The following is a 27,700-nucleotide window of genomic DNA, read 5'->3' as shown; positions in this document are numbered from 1 at the left end:
TTACTAGCTCATCAATAGATGCTATGGTCATAGTGTACATCACAACTATCATTTGCCATCTGTTCCAAGCCCCTCAGATGTCTCCTGAAGGCGTTTACAGGAATTGTCCTGTAGCATGAACGGTATAGTCGAGAAATATGTTACCCACAGTCCAAGGGTTCTTTCTACGATGGACTTCCTGATCTGTTGCTGACACTGTACTGTTATGTTACTTGCTGATACAACTGCATGGTGTGATGAGTTTCGAGTCTAGGAGTTATGATATAACAGACAGATGCTGCAATGTGTACATGTATACCTCAGTCAGGGAAGTATTGCCCAAAGAAAGCAAGGGTCTGTGCTGGAGCATACCGTTTGTATTGCCTGAATGTTTCACTCTGACATCAGCTGGTGCATTCCTTCGAAGTGAAATTTTTACAGAGTGCAGTCAAGTCACACAACACGTGGTACTTTCCAGAAGAGTGTAGTAGCTAGTTTTCTGATAGAGCGAAGTGTCCATTAGGAGCTTTTAAGAGAGTATTGCAGATGGAAATAAAGAACAGGCCATGATGACATACCCCCAGACACAAATTATGACTTTCAGTAATGTGGTACTTACGAATGTGCCTCATGTGGAACGTGACTGTGGAACAGCTGTGGAAGTGGAGTGGACAGTTTCGTCATCTGCATCTGCTGTGTTGTGGTCGTTGGCACAGCAGTCAGCGCTTGGCTCCTGAGCTGCTGATGCGACGTGTGCAGCTGTTCCTGCTGCAGCTGTTCCTGCTGGTGTTGCTGCAGCTGCTGCTGTACCTGCTTCAGCTGCAACTGCAGCCGCCTCCTCTGGTTCTCCAGCAGCTGCTGCTGCAGTAAAGCCTGTTGCTGTTGTGGCTGCTGCTGGTAGTGGCTGCTGTGGAGGGCGCTGTCTGGTGGTTCTACAGTGTTCCTACGACATGTTTAATGCATCACTGCATGTCTGATTTCCTCTCCAGAAGAATATCATTTCGACATTCACAATTATCACCTTGTATTGTATTGTATTGTATGTTAACTGGGGACCTAGAAACGACGGAGAGGTTCCATCCCCGCCACAGCCACATTCGTCCACAACCCCACGACGACTACCACAGTCTACTTCACCCCTCCGCCGCCCCACACCGAACCCGGGGTTATTGTGCGGTTCGGCTCCCAGTGGATCCCCCAGGGAACGTCTCACACCAGATGAGTGTAACCCCTATGTTTGCGTAGTAGAGTAATGGTGGTGTATGCGTACGTGAAGAACCTGTTTGCGCAGTAATCGCCGACATAGTGTAACTGAGGTGGAATAAGGGGAACCAGCCCACATTGCACAAGGCAGATGGAAAACCGCCTAAAAACCATCCACAGACTGGCCGGTTCACTGGACCTTGACACAAATCCGCTGGGCGGAATCGTGCCGGCGACCGGCGCTCCTTCCCACCCGGAAAGCCATGCGTCAGACCGGACAGCCAACCGGACGGGCATTATCACCTTAGAATTTTAGTGTTATGGTTTCTCTACTTGCATAAAATTTACAAGAGTGATGATTGACCACAATAAGGTGGATGCACTGTTTTAACTTTTGTAGCCTGTTTTATCGTTAGTTAGAAATAAATAATCTGAATGAGCCATGTATGCAATTAAATTTTTAAATGGCTAAAATTACACACACACATACACACATACTCCATATATAGGTGACAAAGTACAAAGTTCATTAGATAGCTCCTACTACCACATCAGACCTCCTATGGCCCAGCTTAGAGCAGCAACTCGATGTGGCATGGTCTCAGAAAATCGTAGGAAGTCCCCTACAGAGATATTAAGCCACTATGTGCACAAATGAATCTCTCGATTATGTCCCATGAATATTCAATGGGATTCATGTCAGACGATCTGAGCGGCCAAATCATCCACTCAGCTGTCTAGAACGTTCTTCAAACCAATTACGAACAACGATGACCCAACTGACGTGGCGCACTGTCATCCACAAAACTTCCATCGTTGTTTGGGAACATGAAGCCCCTTTATAGCTGCAAATGGTCTCCAAGTTCCCAAACGCAACCATTTGGAGAGAATGACTGGTGCAGTTGGACCAGAGGACCCAGTCCATTCCATGTAACACAGTCCACACCATTATGGAGCCTCCACCAGTTAGCATTTTTGACAACTTGAGTCCATGGCTTCGCGAGGTCTGTGCCATACACGAACCCTACTATCAGCTCTTACCAAATGAAATCGAGGCTGATCTCACCAGGCCACCGTTTTCCAGTCTTCTGGGATCCAACTGATATGGTCACGAGCCCAGCAGAGGCGGTGCAAGCCATGTCCTGCTGTTAGCAAAGGCATCAGTCGTCTGCTGCCACAGCTGATTAATGCCAAACGTCGCCACACTGTCCTAATGGGTGCATTCATTTTCTGTCTACAGTAATTTCTGCTGTTGTTTCATGCAGTTTTTCTTGTGTTTTAGCACTGGTAACTCTATGCAAACGCTGCTGTTCACCCATCAGCCCCTGTAATGTCTGTGGTGAGACATGATGCCTGAAATTTGGCATTCTTGGCACACTCTTGACATTGCGGATCTCAGAGTATTGAATTCCCTAGAGATTTATAAAGTGGAATGTCCCATGGGTATAGCTCCTACCACCATCCCTTATTCAAAGTCTACTTATTCCCACTCTGCAGCCATGATCACATTGGAAACTTTTTCACATGAATTACCTGAGTAGAAATGACAGCCCCAACAATGTACTGCCCTTTTATACCTTGGTGTATGTGATACTGCGTCGTTTGTATATATGCATATCACTATCTGATTACTTCTTTCACCTCACAGTACATACATATGGATTTAAAATATAGGCAATAATAAATTGAGAAAAAGATGAACTACTAGCCTTGCAAGTGGATTACTTGATACAATATGCTGGGATGTCAGACAAGGCTATAATTACATACTTGATAGAATCGCTGCTATAGGAGATTCTTGTAATTACCTTTTTTGTAGATGAATGCTATTTCACCCTATTTTTAAGAGTGGTGCAAAATCATGGTGTCAGAATGCTTAGCTAATTCTGCCAGAGTTGATTTTTTTTAACTACAGAGGATTTGTAGCAATCTCCACTGACCACTCAGCAGTAGTTGATGGGAAATACATCTGGTGATTGTTTCGTAAAGTACACCTTAAAATTTCCCAATCACTGTCAGTTGATTTCGCAGAGCTGTATGATCCATATTTGGACTTTGGACTGCCACTTCACGCTAACATGACCAGTGGTGCCCATTGGCGCATATAACTACTCCGAAACCTCTCTGAATAAATGGGTGAACTTGTGGGCTCCTGGAATAAGGCACCTTTCTGACACACTCAGCTCGCTTTACAAAGCCATTCTTACGTACTGTGTTGCAAATTCTTACATACTCGAAATGGTAGAACTTGATTAATATACAATGATGAACCAAAACATTGCGACACTTGCATAACAGCATGTTGATGCTCATTTATAGCACAATACAACAGCTATTATGCACTCCATGTATGAACATGTCCTTGGCAGGTTTCTGGAGATATGTGGCAGTAGTTTTCCACACAAGGTGAAGCAATTCCAGTAAATTATGGGCCAGTCTTTTGTAGGCAAGGAACTGGTGCCTGATATTGTCCCAGATGTGCTCATAAGGTTCAGATCCTTCGAATTTTGAAGCCAAGACATCAACGTTAGTTCCTCAGAATACTGTAGAATGATTCTGGCCTTACGACTTCGACAATTATACTGCTGGAACTCATCATCACCGTCAGTGAATGTGTTAAACATGAAGGAATGCATGTGGTCCACAATAATGTTCACATAATCTACAGCTTTCTTGCAGTCTTCATTTACTACCAAAGTTCCGAGGAATCCCACGTGAATTAACCCTGTAATATAATACTCTCACCATCGACTTGTGTCAACCAAGATGTAACAAGAAACGTGACCGATTCAACCAGGTGACACATTTCTATTTATGTACAGGCCAATCTCACTGTTTCTGTCCGCGCTGCAATCCTAATTGAGAATGTTGTTTAATCAACATGGGAACACACATGGTCATCTGCAGTGGAGTGACATGTTCAGCTATGTGCACTGGAGGGAAGCACTTGTGTCTGTGTCACCGTTGTATTCTGTAGTCAGACGTGACAGAGATCATCACACAACCTGCTTTACAGAGAGGGTAAGTTTCCAATCTCACGTTCTGTGACGCGGTGTGGACGTCCGACACTTTGTCACTCACTCGTGGTTTCACTGTGGCTCAGCCGATATCCATACATGCTCACGACATTAGCAAACGAATGACCGACCATCTTCACAGTTATAGAGATTCTCATTTCTTGATGACTGAACATAACAACCTAAAATTTAACACAATCGCTTATGTCAGTGGACTTCAACATATGTGGCCCGTAACAAAGCTAGAAGGACTTCCCAATCGTCTCTACTCACCTTCTATACTTTCATTACTACATCACATGCCGACGGAACCACCAGTCACCATTCTGTCACTCATAACGTTCTGGCTCGTCTACATCTATATCTACATTTATACTCCGCAAGCCACCCAACGGTGTGTGGTGGAGGGCACTTTACGTGCCACTGTCATTACCTCCCTTTCCTGTTCCAGTCGCGTATGGTTCGCGGGAAGAACGACTGCCAGAAAGCCTCCCTGTGCGCTCGAATCTCTCTGATTTTACATTCGTGATCTCCTCGGGAGGTATAAGTAGGAGGAAGCAATATATTCGATACCTCATCCAGAAACGCACCCTCTCGAAACCTGGCGAGCAAGCTACACTGCGATGCAGAGCGCCTCTCTTGCAGAGTCTGCCACTGGAGCTTGCTAAACATCTCCGTAAAGCTATCACGCTTAACAAATAAACCTGTGACGTAACGTGCCGCTCTTATTTGGATCTTCTCTATCTCCTCTGTCAACCGTACCTCATACGGATCCCACACTGATGAGCAATACTCAAGTATAGGTCGAACGAGTGTTTTGCAAGCCACGTCCTTTGTTGGACTACATTTTCTAAGGGCTCTCCCAATGAATCTCAACCTGGCAGCCGCCTTACCAACAACTAATTTTATATGATTATTCCACTTCAAATCGTTCCGCACGCATACTCCCAGATATTTTACAGAAGTAACTGCTACCAGTGTTTTTTTCCGCTATCACATAATCATACAATAAAGGATCCTTCTTTCTATGTATTCGCAATAGATTACATTTGTTTATGTTAAGGGCCAGTTGCCACTCCCTGCACCAAGTGCCCATCCGCTGCAGATCTTCCTGTATTTCGCTGCAATTTTCTAATGCTGCAACTTCTCTGTATACTACAGCATCATCCGCGAAAAGCCGCATGGAACTTCCGACACTATCTACTAGGTCATTTATATATATTGTGAAAAGCAATGGTCCCATAACACTCCCCTGTGGCACGCCAGAGGTTACTTTAACGTCTGTAGACGTCTCTCCATTGAGAACAACATGCTGTGTTCTGTTTGCTAAAAAAACTCTTCAATTCAGCCACACAGCTGATCTGATATTCCGTAGGCTCTTACTTTGTTTATAAGGCGACAGTGCGAAACTGTATCGAAGGCCTTCCGGAAGTCAAGGGAAATGGCATCTATCTGGGAGCCTGTATCTAATATTGTCTGGGTCTCATGAAAAAATAAAGCGAGTTGGGTCTCACACGATCGCTGTTTCCGGAATTCATGTTGATTCCTACAGAGTAGCTTCTGGGTTCCCAGAAATGACATGATACGCGAGCAAAAAAACATGTTCTAAAATTCCACAACAGATCGATGTCAGAGATATAGGTCTGTAGTTTTGCGCTTCTGCTCGACGACCCTTCTTGAAGACTACCTGCGCTCTTTTCCAATCATTTGGAACGTTCCGTTCCTCTAGAGACTTGCGGTACACGGCTGTTAGAAGGGGGCAAGTTCTTTCGCGTACTCTGTGTAGAATCAAATTTGTATCAATGTATATTGTCATGTTATCACGAACTGTGCATCTGTAGGAGATGTTTCAAACTGATACCAGGTATGCCTCTGAATGATATAGCTCTGCATTTTTCTCAATTCCACGACAGGTTTCATCAGGTACAACCATTGGGTTTACACGCTACGGCTGTCGCAGGTCTGAGCCGAGCAAACTGGTTTCCATTATTGAACGTAGCAGGATCCACTTACCCCACGACCTGCGTCGGACTCAGACTGGCAGAGTAAGGCCAGTGCTGCGTCTGCGACACGTGCTGCAGCTCGTCAGGGCTGCCAACTACTGCGGAGCCCTCCGCTCCAGGGGTGTGCACGACCAGGCTTGTGAAGAGCGGCTGGTCCCCAGTGTGCATGCTGACCACGCTGAGAGACGCCGGCTCCGTTATGTTGGCCCCACTGCCGCCCACCAACAGCAGCCAGCTGACGGTCAGGAGCCATGGGGCGGCTCGTAGCTGCGCAAAAAGACAATTCCTCTCATTCATGATACACCTCGCATTCTCACACACCTTTACCTCCTGTTTGCTCTGAGTGCTGCTGATAACAACAATCTTGTTGTTACAGATTTTTATTAAATAAAACAAATGGAAAATTTTAAAAACAAGTGTACTGTTGTCATTTGTGGCCAAAACTTAATGATAAGCACGTGTGCTCATTATTCATAAAAAGGTCTGTCCAAAAAGTGGCAAGACTGATATTATTATTCGTCTATAAGCGACGACAGATAGGTAACTAAGATATGCAATTCACGAGTCAGTTGCGTGCAGGCAGTGTTGATTGGTGGACGTGTGACTGTAATGTGTAAATGTTGCTGTGTCTCAAGTAGCAAGGGGGCAACATCTCTAAACGAAGTGTGCAAGTCATTCTCCAGACTGTTTTGAAGAAGAATAAATTTTGTGTTAAAGTCTGTCCCACACACCTTGAGTCCTCAACAAAAACAAAGGCACTTGGACGCCTCCTGCAAACTGATTAAAATGAAAAATGAGGACAGTTCTTCTCTGGTGAAAACCATCACAGGTGACGAGACTTTCGGTTGTTAGTACGAATCTACCACAAAATAACAAAATATAGAATGAGTCACTGAAGATTCGCCAAGACTGAAGAAGGAGCAAGGGTGGCAGATGTTTCTAGTGCCGATAGCATACATGACAAATATAATGCTTTCCTTAACACATTTCCCATGCTGTTTGAGAGCTGTTTTCGTTTAGAACGTTCTGAACGGGGTACCAGCAGGAAAAGGCAGCCTGGGTGGCTGACTAGTGGGATAAGGATATCATGTAGAACAAAGCAGGAATTATATCAAAATGTTAAAAGTAGTCACAATCAAGCTACAGTAGCCCATTACAGACAGTACTCCAAGTTTCTTAAAAATGTTATTAGCAAGGCAAAGAGTATGTGGTATGCAAACTGAATAGCTAATTCACATGATAAAATTAAAAACATATGGTCAGTTGTGAAGGAAGTGTCTGGTCAGCAGCACAAGGTCTACTACATAAAGTCAGTTCGGAGCAAAAATATTTCTGTTACTGATAAATCAGATATATGCACAGTATTTAACAATCATTTTCTGAGCATTGCTGGTGAAATAAATAAAACTTTAGTTTCTACAGAGAATCATGTAACTCTCTTGGCAAATGCCTTTCCCAGATTGATGTCTGAAACACTCCCCTGTGATACAGACAAGGGGGAGATTGAGTCAATAATTAAATCACTGAAGACTAAGGACTCTCATGGATATGATCGAGTGCCTAGCAAAATATTAAAGTATTGTGCGGCACATGTTAGCCCTGTATTTAGCCATATTTGTAATTTCTCCTTTAGGAATGGTCAGTTTCCTGAACGATTAAAGTACTCAGTAGTAAAGCCGCTTTAAAAAAGGGAGAAAGGGATAATGTAGACTATTTTAGACCTATTTCTATGCCATTAGTGTTTGCTAAAGTTTTTGAAAAGGCTGTGTATGTAAGAATAATTGATCATTTTAAATGACATAATCTGCTATAAAATGTACAGTTCGACTTTAGAAGTCTTTTAACAACTGGAAATGCTATATGCTCTTTTCTCTATGAGATACTGGATGGGTTAAACAAAACGTTCCGAACGCTACGCATATATTTTTGCTTTAACTAAGGCATTTGATTGTGTTGATCTCAAAATATTGCTCCTGAAGTTGGACCATTACAGAGTACGAGGAGTAGCTCACAATTGGTTCACCCCCTACTTTAGCAACAGACAGCAAAAGGTCATTATTCACAGTGCTGAGAATGGTTGTGATGTGGGATCTGAGTGGGGTACAGACAAGTGGGGGGTGCCCCAGGGATCAGTGTTGGGGCCACTCCTGTTCCTTATCTACGTAAATGATATGCCCTCTAGTATTATGGGTAACACTAAAATATTTCTGTTTGATGATGACACTAGCTTGGCAGTAAAGTATGTTGTGTGCAACATCGTCTCGGCTTCAAATAGTGCAGTTCATGACATAAGTCCATGGCTTGTAGAAAATAAACTAACGCTAAATCACAGTAAGATTCGGTTTTTGTAGTTTCTAACACACATTTCAACTAAACCTGGCATTTTAATTTCGCAGAATTGGCATATGATTAGTGAAACTGAACAGTTCAAATTTCTAGGTGTTCGGATAGTAAACTGTCGTGGAAAGACCACGTTCAGGATCTTGTTCAAAGACTCAATAATGCCATTTTTTCTATTCGTACTGTATCTGAAGTGTGTGATCGTTCGATACGAAAATTAATTTACTTTGCTTATTTTCATTGGTTGATGTCGTTTGTTTTATATTTTGGGGTAACCCTTCCCATTCTAAAATGATATTTTTGGGTCAGAAACGGGCGTTTCGGGCAAGTAAGTTGACGAAGCTCTTGTAGATTCCTGTTCACGAGTCTGGGTATTATGACACTGGCCTCCCAATATACGTTCCTTGCTGTCATTTCTCATTAACAATATTGGCTCATCCCCAAGAATAAGGAGCTTTCACTCAGTTAATACTCGGCAGAAATCAAACCTGCATTTGGATCTGACTTCCGTAACTCTATATGAAGGTATCTGTTCTTTCGGACATGTCCGAAAGAACAGATATCATTCTTAATCATGCAGCTCACGAATAATGAAATTCCAGTGAAATCCAGAATATTAGCTGATTACAGGCGTTGATAAATATCAATAGGAACAGTTGACATTGTGTACCCTGATCAAGACTCGAACGCAGGGTCTTCTGCTTACAAGGCAGATTCTCCATCCCTCTGATCCATCGAGGACATAGAGGATACTGCGACTGCAGAGAGATCTCTGGCACACTCCTTGCGATACCTACATTTCCAGCTTGCTGTCCACACACTACATTTGCAGAGCCCCTGCCCACCATATTCATTACTCGCAGCAGCCGCTCTACCGATTCCCGTAAGAGTTTTAGCATCCGCACAGAAGAAGATCATTGGCCGGTAGACCTTATCTATATGAAGATGGTATTTGTTCTTTCGGACATTGCTCAAACACTTACGGGAATCGGTAGATTGACTGCCGAGAGTAATGAGTATAGTCGGCAGGGGCTCTGCAAATGTAGTGTGTGGTCAGTGAGTTGGAAATGTGGGTAACAAGGAAGCGTGCCAGAGATAAGTCCCTGCAGTCGCAATATCCTCTGTGTCCTCGACGGCTCAGAGTGTCTACCACGTAAGCAGTAGATCCCGGGTTCAAGTCCCGGTCGCGGGGCACACATTTTCGACTGTCCCCGTCGATATTTATCAACGCCTGTAAGCAGATAATGGTCTGGATATCATTGTGATTTCATTCCGTAACTCTTGCGCAGAAAAGTGTGCTGTATACTGATGCGTCCATTTTCAATAAGCTACCACAGCTACCCCCCCCCCCCCCCCCCCCATGAACCATGAACCTTGCCGTTGGTGGGGAGGCTTGCGTGCCTCAGCGATACAGATAGCCGTACCGTAGGTGCAACCACAACAGAGGGGTATCTGTTGAGAGGCCAGACAAACGTGTGGTTCCTGAAGAGGGGCAGCAGCCTTTTCAGTAGTTGCAAGGGCAAGAGTCTGGATGATTGACTGATCTGGCCTTGTAACAATAACCAAAACGGCCTTGCTGTGCTGGTACTGCGAACGGCTGAAAGCAAGGGGAAACTACAGCCGTAATTTTTCCCGAGGGCATGCAGCTTTACTGTATGATTAAATGATGATGGCGTCCTCTTGGGTAAAATATTCCGGAGGTAAAATAGTCCCCCATTCGGATCTCCGGGCGGGGACTACTCAAGAGGATGTCGTTATCAGGAAAAAGAAAACTGGCGTTCTACGGATCGGAGCGCGGAATGTCAGATCCCTTAATCGGGCAGGTAGGTTAGAAAATTTATAAGGGGAAATGGATAGGTTGAAGTTAGATATAGTGGGAATTAGTGAAGTTCGGTGGCAGGAGGAACAAGACTTCTGGTCAGGTGACTGCAGGGTTATAAACACAAAGTCAAATAGGGGTAATGCAGGAGTATGTTTAATAATGAATAGGAAAATAGGAATGCGGGTAAGCTACTACAAACAGCATAGTGAACGCATTATTGTGGCCAAGATAGATACGAAGCCCACACCTACTACAGTAGTACAAGTTTATATGCCAACTAGCTCGGCAGATGACGAAGAAATTGAAGAAACGTATGATGAAATAAAAGAAATTATTAAGATTGTGAAGGGAGACGAAAATTTAATAGTCATGGGTGACTGGAATTCGAGTGCAGGAAAAGGGAGAGAAGGAAACATAGTAGGTGAATATGGATTGGGGCTAAGAAATGAAAGAAGAAGCCGCCTGGTAGAATTTTGCACAGAGCACAACTTAATCATAGCTAACACTTGGTTTAAGAATCATGAAAGAAGGTTGTATACATGGAAGAACCCTAGAGATACTAAAAGGTATCAGATAGATTATATAATGGTAAGACCAGGTTTTAAATTGTAAGACATTTCCAGGGGCAGATGCGGGCTCTGACCACAATCTATTGGTTATGACCTGTAGATTAAAACTGAAAAACTGCAAAAAGGTGGGAATTTAAAGAGATGGGACCTGGATAAACTGAAACAACCAGAGGTTATACAGAGTTTCAGGGAGAGCATAAGGGAACAATTGACAGGAATGGGGGAAAGAAATACAGTAGAAGACGAATGGGTAGCTATGAGGGACGAAGTAGCGAAGGCAGCAGAGGATCAAGTAGGTAAAAAGACGAGGGCTAGTAGAAATCCTTGGGTAACAGAAGAAATATTGAATTTAATTGATGAAAGGAGAAAATACAAAAACGCAGTAAATGAAGCAGGCAAAAAGGAATACAAACGTCTCAAAAATGAGATCGACAGGAAGTGCAAAATGGCTAAGCAGGGATGGCTAGAGGACAAATGTAAGGATGTAGAGGCCTATCTCACTAGGGGTAAGACAGATACTGCCTACAGGAAAATTAAAGAGACCTTTGGAGATAAGAGAACGACTTGTATGAATATCAAGAGCTCAGATGGAAACCCAGTTCTAAGCAAAGAAGGGAAAGCAGAAAGGTGGAAGGAGTATATAGAGGGTCTATACAAGGGCGATGTACTTGAGGACAATATTATGGAAATGGAAGAGGATGTAGATGAAGATGAAATGGGAGATATGATACTGCGTGAAGAGTTTGACAGAGCACTGAAAGACCTGAGTCGAAACAAGGCTCCCGGAGTAGACAACATTCCATTGGAACTACTGACGGCCTTGGGAGAGCCAGTCCTGACAAAACTGTACCATCTGGTGAGCAAGATGTATGAAACAGGCGAAATACCCTCAGACTTCAAGAAGAATATAATAATTCCAATCCCAAAGAAAGCAGGTGTTGACAGATGTGAAAATTACTGAACTATCAGTTTTATAAGTCACAGCTGCAAAATACTAACACGAATTCTTTACAGACGAATGGAAAAACTAGTAGAAGCCAACCTCGGGGAAGATCAGTTTGGATTCCGTAGAAACACTGGAACACGTGAGGCAATACTGACCTTACGACTTATCTTAGAAGAAAGATTAAGGAAAGGCAAACCTACGTTTCTAGCATTTGTAGACTTAGAGAAAGGTTTTGACAATGTTGACTGGAATACTCTCTTTCAAATTCTAAAGGTGGCAGGGGTAAAATACAGGGAGCGAAAGGCTATTTACAATTTGTACAGAAACCAGATGGCAGTTATAAGAGTCGAGGGACATGAAAGGGAAGCAGTGGTTGGGAAGGGAGTAAGACAGGGTTGTAGCCTCTCCCTGATGTTATTCAATCTGTATATTGAGCAAGCAGTAAAGGAAACAAAAGAAAAATTCGGAGTAGGTATTAAAATCCATGGAGAAGAAATAAAAACTTTGAGGTTCGCCGATGACATTGTAATTCTGTCAGAGACAGCAAAGGACTTGGAAGAGCAGTTGAATGGAATGGACAGTGTCTTGAAAGGAGGATATAAGATGAACATCAACAAAAGCAAAACAAGGATAATGGAATGTAGTGTAATTAAGTCGGGTGATGCTGAGGGAATTAGATTAGGAAATGAGGCACTTAAAGTAGTAAAGGAGTTTTGCTATTTGGGGAGCAAAATAACTGATGATGGTCGAAGTAGAGAGGATATAAAATGTAGGCTGGCAATGGCAAGGAAAGCGTGTCTGAAGAAGAGAAATTTGTTAACATCCAGTATTGATTTAAGTGTCAGGAAGTCATTTCTGAAAGTATTCGTATGGAGTGTAGCCATGTATGGAAGTGAAACATGGACGATAAATAGTTTGGACAAGAAGAGAATAGAAGCTTTCGAAATGTGGTGCTACAGAATAATGCTGAAGATTAGATGGGTAGATCACATAACTAATGAGGAAGTATTGAATAGGATTGGGGAGAAGAGAAGTTTGTGGCACAACTTGACCAGAAGAAGGGATCGGTTGGTAGGACATGTTCTGAGGCATCAAGGGATCGCCAATTTAGTATTGGAGGGCAGCGTGGAGGGTAAAAATCGTAGAGGGAGACCAAGAGATGAATACACTAAGCAGATTCAGAAGGTTGTAGGTTGCAGTAGGTACTGGGAGATGAAAAAGCTTGCACAGGATAGAGTAGCATGGAGAGCTGCATCAAACCAGTCTCAGGACTGAAGACCACAACAACAACAACCACAGCTACCACAAGAATTCGAAAATCTTAGTAGTAATCCACGCGCTTTCAAATCGAAACTGAAGAGTCGAGTAGTTCCTTGAAAAATTAAACTGATTCTTGTTGTATTTTTGATTGTGTTTACCTAAACTTACGGCTTGACTTTTTCAGGATTCATAAACGTTTTAGTCTTATCTGTTATTACTTTTATGTTGTAATTTCAGGTACTGAAACTTTCCATGACCTTGGAGATTTGCTCCTCAATTTGGTCCTACGGAACTTGACGTGTAAATAAATAAATAAAGAAGTACGAATATACCACGTTGAGTTTAACGTCATCCCAAAGAAGGACTCTTCTAGCAGTTTCACACGGTTTTACTAGCGTCCTGTGCGTTGTAGTCAAGGTGGGATAAACTATGTATAACTCCTGAAGCATTAAAACCACCATCTTAACTTTTCTGTGTGTGTGTTTTTTTTTATTATTGTTACTAAGCCAGTCAACAGTCATAAAGTGGATGGTCTATACCACACACATCAGATTTCGCCAACATATACCAGTGATATTAAGTATGTGTAAACGACCTACGAAAATTGATTCGAGTAAGTTAAGTTGTTTCAGACAAAAACTGATTTGTATTCACAATAAGAGCTTTGAAGATGAAAACGTTTGTTGTAAATGATTGTTTTTGTCTTGAAGAAAAACTTGTTAAGATGGAAGTGTGATAACGAGATGCAAGCGTAGCATAAAATTTATGTCAATGCGTGTAATTTGTTTGCAGTTTGAAAATTTGTGTTTTGCCCCTATATTTATATTTATCGTTATAGCCATGACAAAATTGGATTACTTCCATATTTTAGCTTGTATTCTAGGTAAGACTTTTTGAGTTCAAAAAGAGATTACAAGACATGAAGAATTAATCAGTACCTTGCCAAATAAGTCGGTATCGTTACTTTTGTTCTGATGTTATCGAAGTATCGATTCAATTTTATGTATTAGTACCAATACCAACTATCGTATCGAAACTGACAGTGGAATGACCCTATGAATATCAGGATTTCAGGAGTACTACAAAAAGAAAATATGTATGTTGCTTTTAAGAAATGGCACACTACGTTTCACTGCTGAATACGGTGCTGGAAATTACGAACGAAGAAATAGTCCTTAAAACTGACATTTCCAACACTGTTCTTCTCTTCATTGTTCTACTTTTCACAAGGTAATACAAAGTGGTTGTTTCTGCTACTGCTACTGTTTTTATCTCTCACTGTGTTACAGTTATTTCCAAGTGTTGTAGCCATATTATAAGTCAAACTGCTTACTACAATGTTCCATGATGAACATAATGTAAAATTTCAATATGCCTAAAAGCCAAAGTTGCAATCATCTCACCAGACGGTTTACATTATTTACTGATTTCCACCATGCTGGTGTGTTGAAGGATCAGCAGTGTCAATATGATATAGAGCCAAAGTTGTCAAATAGCTCTCTTTATTACTAAACGAGGACTGGTTTCAAGCTTTTATTCATAACCCATTCTCAAATCATTCTGTGAAACAATAGGCTAAACTACAATTTGTTACATGAAATACCAAACAGCCAATGTATCTCAAAAAGTGGACTCGTATTAAAAAACGATCTATGATTTTTAACATTGGGTCATACAGTCTCCTGTATACATTATTTTGTTGTATTGATGACGATAATAGCATGCAATAAAGACTTTTCCAAGCCCCAAGATGGGGCGTCACCTGCAAGAAAATTTCCTCACTCTGACTGAGATTAGGTTGTCAGTTTCTGTACGTATCAGGTCTCATGATCACTTGTTGCATTGTACTCCATTGGATAACGATTATCACGACTGTTTTGCTATTTTTTTTTTGGTCATCAGTCTACTGACTGGTTTGATGTGGCCCGCCACGAATTCCTTTCCTGTGCTAACCTCTTCATCTCAGAGTAGCACTTGCAACCTACGTCCTCAATTATTTGCTTGACGTATTCCAATCTCTGTCTTCCTCTACAGTTTTTGCCCTCTACAGCTCCCTCTAGTGCCATGGAAGTCATTCCCTCATGTATCAGCAGATGTCCTATCATCCTTTCCCTTCTCCTTATCAGTGTTTTCCACATATTCCTTTCCTCTCCGATTATGCGTAGAACCTCCTCATCCCTTACCTTATCAGTCCACCTAATTTTCAACATTACGGAGTAATATTTATTCTGATTGGGTGGTACATATCAGATACGTTAAACATTGCACTTTGTGACATGCATTGGCTGTTCGGTACTTTATGTAACAAAGTGTAATTTTAGCCTTTTGTTTCACAGGATAATTTGAGAATGGGTTATGAATGAAATTCCTGAACTAGTCATACTCAGCTATTTTGCAACTTTAGCTACTTGTCATATTTGTAACAGAAATTGCTGATCCATCAACAGCCCAGCATAGTGGGAATCAGAAAATAATGTAAAATCTCTCATGAGATGTAAGAGAGGGCCTGATGATGCTCATCCTGCCAGGATAAATAAATAAATACATAAGTAATGGAAGACCATGTCTTACAAAATGACAGTACATGATGAACGCAAAGAAGGAAAAGGCTACAAAATTTAAAGATCTAGGTGACATGATACAGCTTAATGCTTTGGGAAAAGAAGTTAACTCAGCAAGGACAAGGAAAATGGTAATAGCTTTCCAATTAACAAAAATCTTATATAACAAGAAATCTATATGCATAAATGCAAACTCGGTCACTATAACACTGTCATTAGAACTGAATACCTTTATGCTTCACGATGCCTCTTGTTTTATACAGCCAAATATTCAGGCGAAACGGAAAGGAAAAAAAGTAAAACAATCAAGAAAACTTTGGGATATAGATAAGTTTATGAGAGATAGAAGGACTTTTGCGAAGAATGCAAAAGAGAAGACTTGTATTCTATACGACATACAAGAGCTACTCAATAAATGAATAAAAAAAGCATTTACACTTTTTTGGCAGAAACCCAAAAATATTGATGATGTGATTCAAAGAAAAGATAATAGTCATGAAGAAAATGAAAATAACAGAGAGAGAAATAGAAAAGAGAGAGTAGTTCAGAGCAAGAGTAGTAATTATTAAGGGCTTCCAGAAGAAGAAAAGTAAAAGACTGGCGTAGTACAGACAGAAGAAAGAAGAAAACCGACGTAAGGGAAGAATAAAAAACTACTGATAACCAGGAAAGGAGAAAAGAAACAAATAAAAGTTATTTCATTTGGTGCTCAGTACCCCAAACCAATAAAATGAATGAAAAGTCTTTAGATGACACGAAGACAACTTGGAGAAGCAATGTAAGTTGGAAATCTGATGATTGCAATTCATGGAATATCAAAGAAAACACCTTTATCAAGAAAACAAATGCGTGAAGTTGTCATGAACTCAAAGACTGTACTGACATGGCTATGTTGAAAGTCCTCCTCTGACCTCTCAACTGACGTCCTCAGCAAGTTATAGCAGTCAAGTCAACGAAGGCCAAACAAGAGGAAAGGGTAGTGTAGTCGCAAATTTTTGCACAGTGCTACGCGGCAATGTTCTAAAAATCTTCACTAGTGTGATGTGGACATTGGGGTGAGGCAGGTGTGCGGGGTGTTTAAAATACAGTTTTTTCGGTTCTTCACGAATAATTCGAAAAAAGAGCCTTCCTGCGAAACTGTATCCCAGTACAAAAATTAAAATGCATTAAGTTCCCTGTAAAAAAGGTCCTCTTAATTTTTTCTCTTGGAATAATAGTTTCTAACATGTGAGTCCCCACTCTATCTACCTCACTACGTCACAAGAAGCAAGTACAGGATGTTTCACAAAGTTATATCGACCCTCCATGGTGTGCCAAATGACTCAAGGGTGACGCAGTGTGCAGAAATGCCAGGGGAATGTTTATTTTCCGCAAAGTGGTAAACACTTCATAGAATGCAGATATATACTGATAATACTAACGCAACTAGCATGTATGGACAGAATATATGTAGATCTCTGCATACTATTCTGCACTGCTCGAGGGGAAATTGATTCTCAATCATCCTGGACAGCAAGTGTAGTGTTCTTCACAGGAAAGGCAACTTCCTCGACTAGAAGCGCAGCTCGGTTATCAATTTACGGACTGACTACACCTTCCCAGCATTTACTGTCCCCCTGAGTAGATAAATAACTTCACTGAACTCATGTTTAAATAGCGTAGTTATTTTGTGTTTACAAATTAGTGCTTATTTGCAGATCTTAAGTGAGGTGTTATGTAAAAACAGCTCAATAGCTGGAGCTGTCGACTGTCCACCACACTGCCGAGACTGTCCAAAACGCAAAATGCTGTCAATATGCGTTCGAAAACGTCGATTTCATTGTCCCCAGTATCGCTGTCTGGAATACATTTCACAGCATGACGGGCAAGAAACCTCAGTTCTCCCAACATCTGAAGAGATCCAGACACCTTAATTCCATGACTGTACAGACGTTGGTCACTTACGTGTTATAGCACTTCTGATATTTAACCATAAGTCATGTAACGCATTACAGCAGATTACTGTTGTAGACCCGAACATGATGAGTCCCATTCCATTAGACATATTCAAGCCATCTTGCAAGATATACTGTGGCTGTGTAGTAAGGGTCTCCACACAGTGCAGCCAATTCTACAAGTGCCAGCATTCCTGAATGGAAAGGATGTACGCAGTCTGCTGGTAGCACAATAGCGAGAAACGTAGCGTAACTTTATGATGATTCATTCTTCCACCATCAAGTGACAAAAACATAATGATTTAGTTTGATCGCTTTGAACCGCAAGGGGCGACCTGTGATAACAGATTAGAGAAGCTAAACCTCTCCCCCTCCCTTCCTCTGTCCTTTTGCCGGGCTCCCTCTCCCCACTCCCTTCCATCCTGTTTTTTCACCGCCTACCCTCTCTCTGACTGCCTCCTCTTCCTCGAGTCCTTGAGTTCTCCCCTCCACTGTTTTCTCCACTCCTTCTCGCGTCCGCCCAGCCTACCCTCTTTTCTACGTCCCCTCCCTCCTTTTGCCTCCCTCCTTTTTCCTTTTCCTCCCCTCCCCCCTTTACCCCCTCATCTGCCCGGGTCCTCCCCCTCCCCCCTCCCCCATTTGCCGCCGTGGAGCCTCTGTAGTGCTGTTTTAAGTGGGTGTTCAGTGCTGTGCGCCCCCTGTCAGTGTTGCGAACAGCCACCATACTGTCACTAGTTGTGTTTTTTATCTCATGCGAACAGAAACCAGACTGTCGCCGTGTCTTTTAAACCGTGTCTGTCTATTTACTTTGTGTTTTATCAGCATCGCCGTTGTTTATTTTTATATTTTCTTCGTATCTTTTTCTCCATGTTTCTGTTTTTAATAGCCAACATTTTATCGGCTGCTTGCTTTTATTGTTCTCATATCTCATGATTCTGTTTTTTAAGTCTTCTGTAGACTGCAAGAGCCGCATATTGCGATGCTCCCAGCCCCCCCCCCCCCCCCTGGGGATCTGGGGAGGAATCGAAATTCCATAAAGAAGAAAAAAACTAAACGTCTTCACCAAGATCGCTAATAATAAACTTTACCAGCCGGCCGCTGTGGCCGAGTAGTTCTCGCCGCTTCAGTCCGGAACCATGCTGGTGCTACAGTCGCAGGTTCGAATCCTGCCTTGGGCACGGAAGTGTGTGATGTCCTTAGGTTAGTTAGGTTTCCATATTTCCAAGTCTAGGGGACTGATGACTTCAGATGTTAAGTCCCATAGTGCTTAGGGCCATTTGAACCATTTCACTGGTTCCAGTAATCAATATTACCATCTTCACATCTCTACAGAGACGTTATTTTTTATTTCTCAAAGTAGCAATAAAAGTACTCTTTCTCATGAATTGGTTGGTGCATAACAGATTGGAAGACTGAGCACTGACATGTCAATATTAAAACAGCTATATATACAGTTATTCACCACATAAATTTATCTAATGCCACTCACAACAGAACATATCATTGTAGCCAGGGTGCCGTTAGGAGAGATCTAAGACCTGAAGATGGTAACACTTATTACCGAAACCGGTCATCGAGAATAAAGGTTATCATTAACGATCTTGGTGAAGAAGTTAAGCTTCTCTACACAACATAATCACATGGGTGTACAGCACGCAGTTACCGATAGACAGCAGTGAAGTATCACATTTAGCAGTCCAATTCCTTTTCCACCAACATTACGTCGGCCAGCGACAACATGAGACTTACAAATTAAGTACGTCTTAGTCATTGTTTATAGGAACGCGTTTACATAACAGTCCACTTGACACCTAAGAAAAGTACTGATTATAAAACTGAAAATAACGATACCACACATATAAAAAAGTTTTGCAGTACCTCGGTTCCCAGAGTTCCGGAACCTGTACAGAAAATTGGAATAGAGGCCAACATAAACATCATTTCCGCCATTTTTATTGCTCATGAAAACCACACATTGCATCTTGTACCACCATACAGCGAGACCTTCAGCGGTGGTGGTCCAGATTGCTGTACACACCGTACCTCTAATACCCAGTAGCACGTTCTCTTGCATTGATGCATGCCTATATTAGTCGTGGCATATCCACAAGTTCATCAAGGCACTATTTGTCCAGATTGTCCCAGTCTTGAACGGCGATTCGGCCTAGATCGCTCACAGTAATTGGTGGGTTACGTCTCCCAGGAAGCCCTTTCAATCTATGCCAGGCATGTTCGACAGGGTTCATGTCTGGAGAACATGATGGTCACTCTAGTCGATAGATGTCTTTATCCTGAAGGAAGATGTGCACGATGGGGCCGCCAATTGTTGTCCATCAAGACCGATGCCTCGGCAATAGGCTGCCGATATGGTTGCACTGTCGGTCGGAGGATGGCGTTCAACCCGGCCGATGTGGCCGAGCGGCTCTAGCCGCTTCTGTCTGGAACCGCGCTGCTGCTAAGGTCGCTGGTTCGAATCCTGCATCGGGCATTGATGTGTGTGATGTCCTCAGGTTAGTTAGGTTAAAGTAGTTCAAGTCTAGGGGACTGATGACCTCAGAAGTCCCATACTGCTTAGAGCCATTTGAACCATTTGATGGCGTTCACGTATCGTACAGCCGTTACGGCGCCTTCCATGACCACCAGCGGCGTACGTCAGCCCCACATAATGCCACCCCAAAACCGCAGTTGACTTCCACCTTGCTGCTCTATCTGGACAGAGTGTCGAAGGCGTTCAGCCTGACTGGGTTGCCCCCAAACACGTCTCCAACGATTGTCTGGTTGAAGGAATTTGCGACATTCATCGGTGAAAACGTGATTCAGTCCTCAACGATCCATTCGGCATGTCATTGCGCCCATCTGTACTGCGCTGCTTGGTGTCGTTGGTTCAAAGATGGACGCCGGAAACGAAGTTGCGCGTCATGCAGCCTATTGCACACAGTTTGAGTCGTAACAGGAGGTCCCGTGGCTGCACGAAAAGCGCTATTCAACATGGTGGCGTTGATGTCAGGGTTCCTGCGAGCCATAATCCGTAGGTAGCAGTCATCCACTGCAGTAGTAGTCCTTGGGCAGCCTGAGAGAGGCATGTTGTCGAAAGTTCCTGTCTCTCTGTATCTCCTCCATGTCCGAACAGCATCGCCTTGGTTCACTCCGAGACGCCTGGACACTTCCCTTGTTGAGAGCCCTTCCTGGCACAAAGTATGAATGCGGACGTCATCGCACCGTAGTATTGACCGTCTAGGCATGGTTGAACTACAGGCAACAAAAAAATGGTTCAGATGGCTCTGAGCACTATGGGACTTAACTGCTGTGGTCATCAGTCCCCTAGAGAAAGAACTAATTAAACCTAACTAACCTAAGGACCTCACACACATCCACGCCCGAGGCAGGATTCGAACCTGCGACCGTAGCGGTCGCGCGCCTCCAGACTGTAGCGCCTAGAACCGATCGGCCACCCCGGCCGGCTACAGGCAACACGAGCCGTGTACCCCCTTCCTGGTGGAATGACAACTGATCGGCTGTGCCCCCCCCCCCCCCCCCCACCACCTGCTCATGGATGGTTGTTCACATTTTTGGGCGGTTTTAGTGACATCTCTGGTCAAAGGGACTGTGTCTGTGATACAATATCCACAGCTAACATCTATCCGCAGGAGTTCTGGAACTGGGGTGATGCAAAACTTTTTTTATGTGTATATATAACCACGAGCTCAGTGATTTTGTGTACTGCTATAGAAGAACTGGGCAGGAAATGCTGTAGAAGTATAATGTGTCCGTATAGTGATAATGGAGCACCACTCCTAGTGGGGGAAGTTGCTGTTCCTGGAGGAACACTACAGTTACTGTGCAGGGTGACTGAGAATCAATTTCCCCTCTAACGGTGCAGAACAAAATGCAGTTATTTACATAGATTCTGTCCACACGCGTTACTTGCGCTACAACATTACTGGTATATACCTGCATTCTATGGCAAGGAAAGCGTTTCTGAAGAAGAGAAATTTGTTAACATCGAGTATTGATTTAAGTGTCAGGAAGTAATTTCTGAAAGTATTTGTATGGAGTGTCGCCATGTATGGAAGTGAAAAATGGACGATAAATATTTTAGACAAAAATAGAATAGAAGCTTTCGATATGTGGTGCTACAAAAGAATGCTGAAGATTAGATGCGTAGATCACGTAACTAATGAGGAGGTATTGAATAGGATTGGGAACAAAAGGAGTTTGTGGCACAACTTGACTAGAAGAAGGGATCGGTTGGTAGGACATGTTCTGAGGCATCAAGGGATCACCAATTTAGTACTGGAGGGCAGCATGGAGGGTAAAAATCGTAGAGGGAGACCAAGAGATGAATACACTAAGCAGATTCAGAAGAATGTTGGCTGCAGTAGGTACTGGGAGATGAAGAGGCTTGCACAGGATAGGGTAGCATGGAGAGCTGTATCAAACCAGTCTCAGGACTGAAGACCACAACAACAACAAACCTGCATTCTGTTTAATGTTAACGAGCTTCTCAGAAAATAAATAACCACCCCGCTGGCAGTCTGCGCACTTCGTCGCCATTGATTGGTAAGGCGTATTGGGTGAGACAGTGTAACTTTGCGAACACCCTGTAGTTGCTTCTTGTGACGTAGCGGCGTATATCGGGTGAGGAAACACTTGCTCGATGTTCATTTGGCAGACGTATGAAGGAGGGAAGTGCCTGGACACATTCTGGAGGCCTACCTTCCTTCGTGCTTCTACTGCACTCTTTTAGAATGAACGTCATGGAGGAATACATTTGCTGTGAACCAGTAGTCAAAGTGCCTAACACACTGAAATTTTGTCTACAAGATGGCTATGGGTGAGAATCACTTATTATTTTTAAAGCAAGTTTTTGAGTGATGAAAACTGTCTCTTCAAAGATAAGTTACTCCAGAAAATTATTCCATATGACTTTATTGAATGTGTTGTATCCACGGACCCAACTAACCAACCAACCAACTCGCGCACGCGCGCCCTGACCGTGACATCATTAGAGACGGAGCGGAAGCTCGGGTGAGGGAAGGATGGGGAAGGAAATCGGCCGAGCCCTTTCAAAGAAACCATCCCGGCATTTTCGGGATTTTAGGGAAATCACGGAAAACCTAAATCAGGATGGCCGGAGACGGGATTGCACCGTCGTCCTCCCGAATGCGAGTCCAGTGTGCTAACCACTGCGCCACCTCGCTCGGTGCCGACGGAAGAGGTCGCGCCATGGCTGAGCTCGGGTCCGCAGCGCCCTCTGCCTTTTGCATATAAGGAGGAGCGCTGGCCCCGAGACGGACAGTCTGTTGTCGATTGTCTATTGCTAGCCTTTCGTGGAGTTTATAGCGGAGCCATTCCAGTGTGATATTTGCTATTGTATTCGACTAGGCTCAGTACACGGATTACTCTACATTTACATCTACTCATCTACATTTATACTCCGCAAGCCACCCGACGGTGTGTGGCGGAGGGCACTTTACGTGCCACTGTCATTACCTCCCTTTCCTGTTCCAGTCGCGTATGGTTCGCGGGAAGAACGACTGTCTGAAAGCCTCCGTGCGCGCTCGAATCTCTCTAATTTTACATTCGTGATCTCCTCGGGAGGTATAAGTAGGGGGAAGCAATATATTCGATACCTCATCCACAAACGCACCCTCTCGAAACCTGGCGAGCAAGCTACACCGCGATGCAGAGCGCCTCTCTTGCAGAGTCTGCCACTTGAGTTTGCTAAACATCTCCGTAACGCTCTCACGGTTACCAAATAACCCTGGACGAAACGCGCCGCTCTTCTTTGGATCTTCTCTATCTCCTCCGTCAACCCGATCTGGTACGGATCCCACACTGATGAGCAATACTCAAGTATAGGTCGAACGAGTGTTTTCTAAGCCACCTCCTTTGTTGATGGACTACATTTTCTAAGGACTCTCCCAATGAATCTCAACCTGGTACCCGCCTTACCCACAATTAATTTTATATGATCATTCCACTTCAAATCGTTCCGCACGCATACTCCCAGATATTTTACAGAAGTAACTGCTACCAGTGTTTGTTCCGCTATCATATAATCATACAATAAAGGATCCTTCTTTCTATGTATTCGCAATACATTACATTTGTCTATGTTAAGGGTCAGTTGCCACTCCCTGCACCAAGTGCCTATCCGCTGCAGATCTTCCTGCATTTCGCTACAATTTTCTAATGCTGCAACTTCTCTGTATACTACAGCATCATCCGCGAAAAGCCGCATGGAACTTCCGACAGTATCTACTAGGTCATTTATATATATTGTGAAAAGCAGTGGTCCCATAACACTCCCCTGTGGCACGCCAGAGGTTACTTTAATGTCTGTAGACATCTCTCCATTGATAACAACATGCTGTGTTCTGTTTGCTAAAAACTCTTCAATCCAGCCAAACAGCTGATCTGATATTCCGTAGGCTCTTACTTTGTTTATCAGGCGACAGTGCGGAACTGTATCGAACGCCTTCCGGAAGTCAAGAAAAATAGCATCTACCTGGGAGCCTGTATCTAATATTTTCTGGGTCTCATGAACAAATAAAGCCAGTTGGGTCTCACACGATCGCTGTTTCCGGAATCCATGTTGATTCCTACATAGTTGATTCTGGGTTTCCAAAAACGACATGATACTCGAGCAAAAGACATGTTCTAAAATTCTACAACAGATCGACGTCAGAGATATAGGTCTATAGTTTTGCGCATCTGCTCGACGACCCTTCTTGAAGACTGGGACTACCTGTGCTCTTTTCCATTCATTTGGAACGTTCCGTTCCTCTAGAGACTTGCGGTACACGGCTGTTAGAAGGGGGGCAAGTTCTTTCGCATACTCTGTGTAGAATTGAATTGGTATCCCGTCAGGTCCAGTGGACTTTCCTCTGTTGAGTGATTCCAGTTGCTTTTCTATTCCTTGGACACTTATTTCGATGTCAGTCATTTTTTCGTTTGTGCGAGGATTTAGAGAAGGAACTGCAGTGCGGTCTTCCTCTGTGAAACAGCTTTGGAAAAAGGTGTTTAGTATTTCAGCTTTACGCGTGTCATCCTCTGTTTCAATGCCATCATCATCCCGGAGTGTCTGGATATGCTGTTTCGAGCCACTTACTGATTTAACGTAAGACCAGAACTTCCTATGATTTTCTGTCAAGTCGGTACATAGAATTTTACTTTCGAATTCACTGAACGCTTCACGCATAGCCCTCCTTACGCTAACTTTGACATCGTTTAGCTTCTGTTTGTCTGAGAGGTTTTGGCTGCGTTTAAACTTGCAGTGAAGCTCTCTTTGCTTTCGCAGTAGTTTCCTAACTTTGTTGTTGAACCACGGTGGGTTTTTCCCGTCCCTCACAGTTTTACTCGGCACGTACCTGTCTAAAACGCATTTTACGATTGCCTTGAACTTTTTCCATAAACACTCAACATTGTCAGTGTCGGAACAGAAATTTTCGTTTTGATCTGTTAGGTAGTCTGAAATCTGCCTTCTATTACTCTTGCTAAACAGATAAACCTTCCTCCATTTTTTTATATTCCTACTAACTTCCATATTCAGGGATGCTGCAACGGCCTTATGATCATTGATTCCCTGTTCTGTACATACAGAGTCGAAAAGTTCGGGTCTGTTTGTTATCAGTAGGTCCAAGATGTTATCTCCACGAGTCGGTTCTCTGTTTAATTGCTCGAGGTAATTTTCGGATAGTGCACTCAGTATAATGTCACTCGATGCTCTGTCCCTACCACCCGTCCTAAACATCTGAGTGTCCCAGTCTATATCTGGTAAATTGAAATCTCCACCTAAGACTATAACATGCTGAGAAAATTTATGTGAAATGTATTCCAAATTTTCTCTCAGTTGTTCTGCCACTAATGCTGCTGAGTCGGGAGGTCGGTAAAAGGAGCCAATTATTAACCTAGCTCGGTTGTTGAGTGTAACCTCCACCCATAATAATTCACAGGAACTATCCACTTCTATTTCACCACAGGATAAACTACTGCTAGGGCAGGGCTTCCCAACGTGTGGTCCGCGGACCCCTTAGGGGTCCGCTGGCTCTTTCTAGGGGATCCGCAACCACCTTTGACCAAATCGTGTAAAATAATGAGTAAAATTATTGAATAAAAGTGTGAAAATCAAATTCATCACAATTTTTTTTTTTCGTGTGTAAAACATGTGTACTTTTACTTCAGGCCTTATTCCCAAGCAGCCTTTGCGGTTCCTAAGTGAGAACGCATGTACAGTTTAGTGCCGGTGAATGCGGCTTCCCTGATCGACTGTTTCGCAACAATACGGGGGTCGTTTGTGCACCGGCTCAAGGCGCTAGATGCGCTGAAACCTTTTACGCATGCGCGGAGCGAGCTTTGTCGACCAATCACAGCGCTCGCTGGTACGTATGCGGCTCCAGGCATCGTTAAATGTTGAACTTGCTTTGTCAGTGCTCTACCTACATCATAAGTCGATTTTTGGCCAGTTTATTACTTCTAACATGGATCCGTGGCTGAAGTCAGGATCATTGAAGAAGAGTGCGGTTTCTCCATCACCTTCACAACAAGGGAAGTTTCCAATTGAAATGAATGAAGAGGGAGGACGACCAAAGGAAGAACAATCACAAGAAAGTCCAAAGACTATAGATACTTTGGGAGGGGGGGGAGGGGGATGGGGGTCATTGGGAACATGGCACTTGGATTAAGAAGCTTTCAGTTCCCATGGGTTTCGCTCTGAAATTTAAAGTTACTGTGCTCTTGATTGACTAGGGGTCGGCCAAGGATTTTCGACTGTAGAAGGGGTCCGCCAGCTGGAAAGGTTGGGAAGCCCTGCTCTAGGGTATTACTTGGACTTGCATTGCTGGTGCGCGTTTCGACAGAAATAAAGATAAGCTATCTCTTCATTCTAGCTGGCGCAATTCTTGTCATTAATTATTTTTCGGCCAACAGACATACACTCCTGGAAATGGAAAAAAGAACACATTGACACCGGTGTGTCAGACCCACCATACTTGCTCCGGACACTGCGAGAGGGCTGTACAAGCAATGATCACACGCACGGCACAGCGGACACACCAGGAACCGCGGTCTTGGCCGTCGAATGGCGCTAGCTGCGCAGCATTTGTGCACCGCCGCCGTCAGTGTTAGCCAGTTTGCCGTGGCATACGGAGCTCCATCGCAGTCTTTAACACTGGTAGCATGCCGCGACAGCGTGGACGTGAACCGTATGTGCAGTTGACGGACTTTGAGCGAGGGTGTATAGTGGGCATGCGGGAGGCCGGGTGGACGTACCGCCGAATTGCTCAACACGTGGGGCGTGAGGTCTCCACAGTACATCGATGTTGTCGCCAATGGTCGGCGGAAGGTGCACGTGCCCGTCGACCTGGGACCGGACCGCAGCGACGCACGGATGCACGCCAAGACCGTAGGATCCTACGCAGTGCCGTAGGGGACCGCACCGCCACTTCCCAGCAAATTAGGGACACTGTTGCTCCTGGGGTATCGGCGAGGACCATTCGCAACCGTCTCCATGAAGCTGGGCTACGGTCCCGCACACCGTTAGGCCGTCTTCCGCTCACGCCCCAACATCGTGCAGCCCGCCTCCAGTGGTGTCGCGACAGGCGTGAATGGAGGGACGAATGGAGACGTGTCGTCTTCAGCGATGAGAGTCGCTTCTGCCTTGGTGCCAATGATGGTCGTATGCGTGTTTGGCGCCGTGCAGGTGAGCGCCACAATCAGGACTGCATACGACCGCGGCACACAGGGCCAACACCCGGCATCATGGTGTGGGGAGCGATCTCCTACACTGGCCGTACACCACTGGTGATCGTCGAGGGGACACTGAATAGTGCACGGTACATCCAAACCGTCATCGAACCCATCGTTCTACCATTCCTAGACCGGCAGGGGAACTTGCTGTTCCAACAGGACAATGCACGTCCGCATGTTTCCCGTGCCACCCAACGTGCTCTAGAAGGTGTAAGTCAACTACCCTGGCCAGCAAGATCTCCGGATCTGTCCCCCATTGAGCATGTTTGGGACTGGATGAAGCGTCGTCTCACGCGGTCTGCACGTCCAGCACGAA

The 27,700-nt window shown here is 43.9% G+C and overlaps 1 protein-coding gene across 1 annotated transcript in view; it reads right to left on the bottom strand.

Moving 5' to 3' along the window:
* Positions 1-27,700, bottom strand: part of LOC124551231 (protein split ends-like) — a 124,289-nt gene that overhangs the window by 57,388 nt on the left and 39,201 nt on the right. Inside the window, exon 2 of the mRNA XM_047126224.1 lies at positions 6,213-6,469. Within this exon, the coding sequence (XP_046982180.1) occupies positions 6,213-6,469 (257 nt within the window). The remainder of the gene's footprint in view (positions 1-6,212; positions 6,470-27,700) is intronic.

This window comes from Schistocerca americana, chromosome 9 (assembly GCF_021461395.2).
Source record: "Schistocerca americana isolate TAMUIC-IGC-003095 chromosome 9, iqSchAmer2.1, whole genome shotgun sequence".
NCBI classification, from domain to species: Eukaryota; Metazoa; Arthropoda; class Insecta; order Orthoptera; family Acrididae; genus Schistocerca; species Schistocerca americana.
This window is presented reverse-complemented; position numbering and strand designations above follow the sequence as displayed.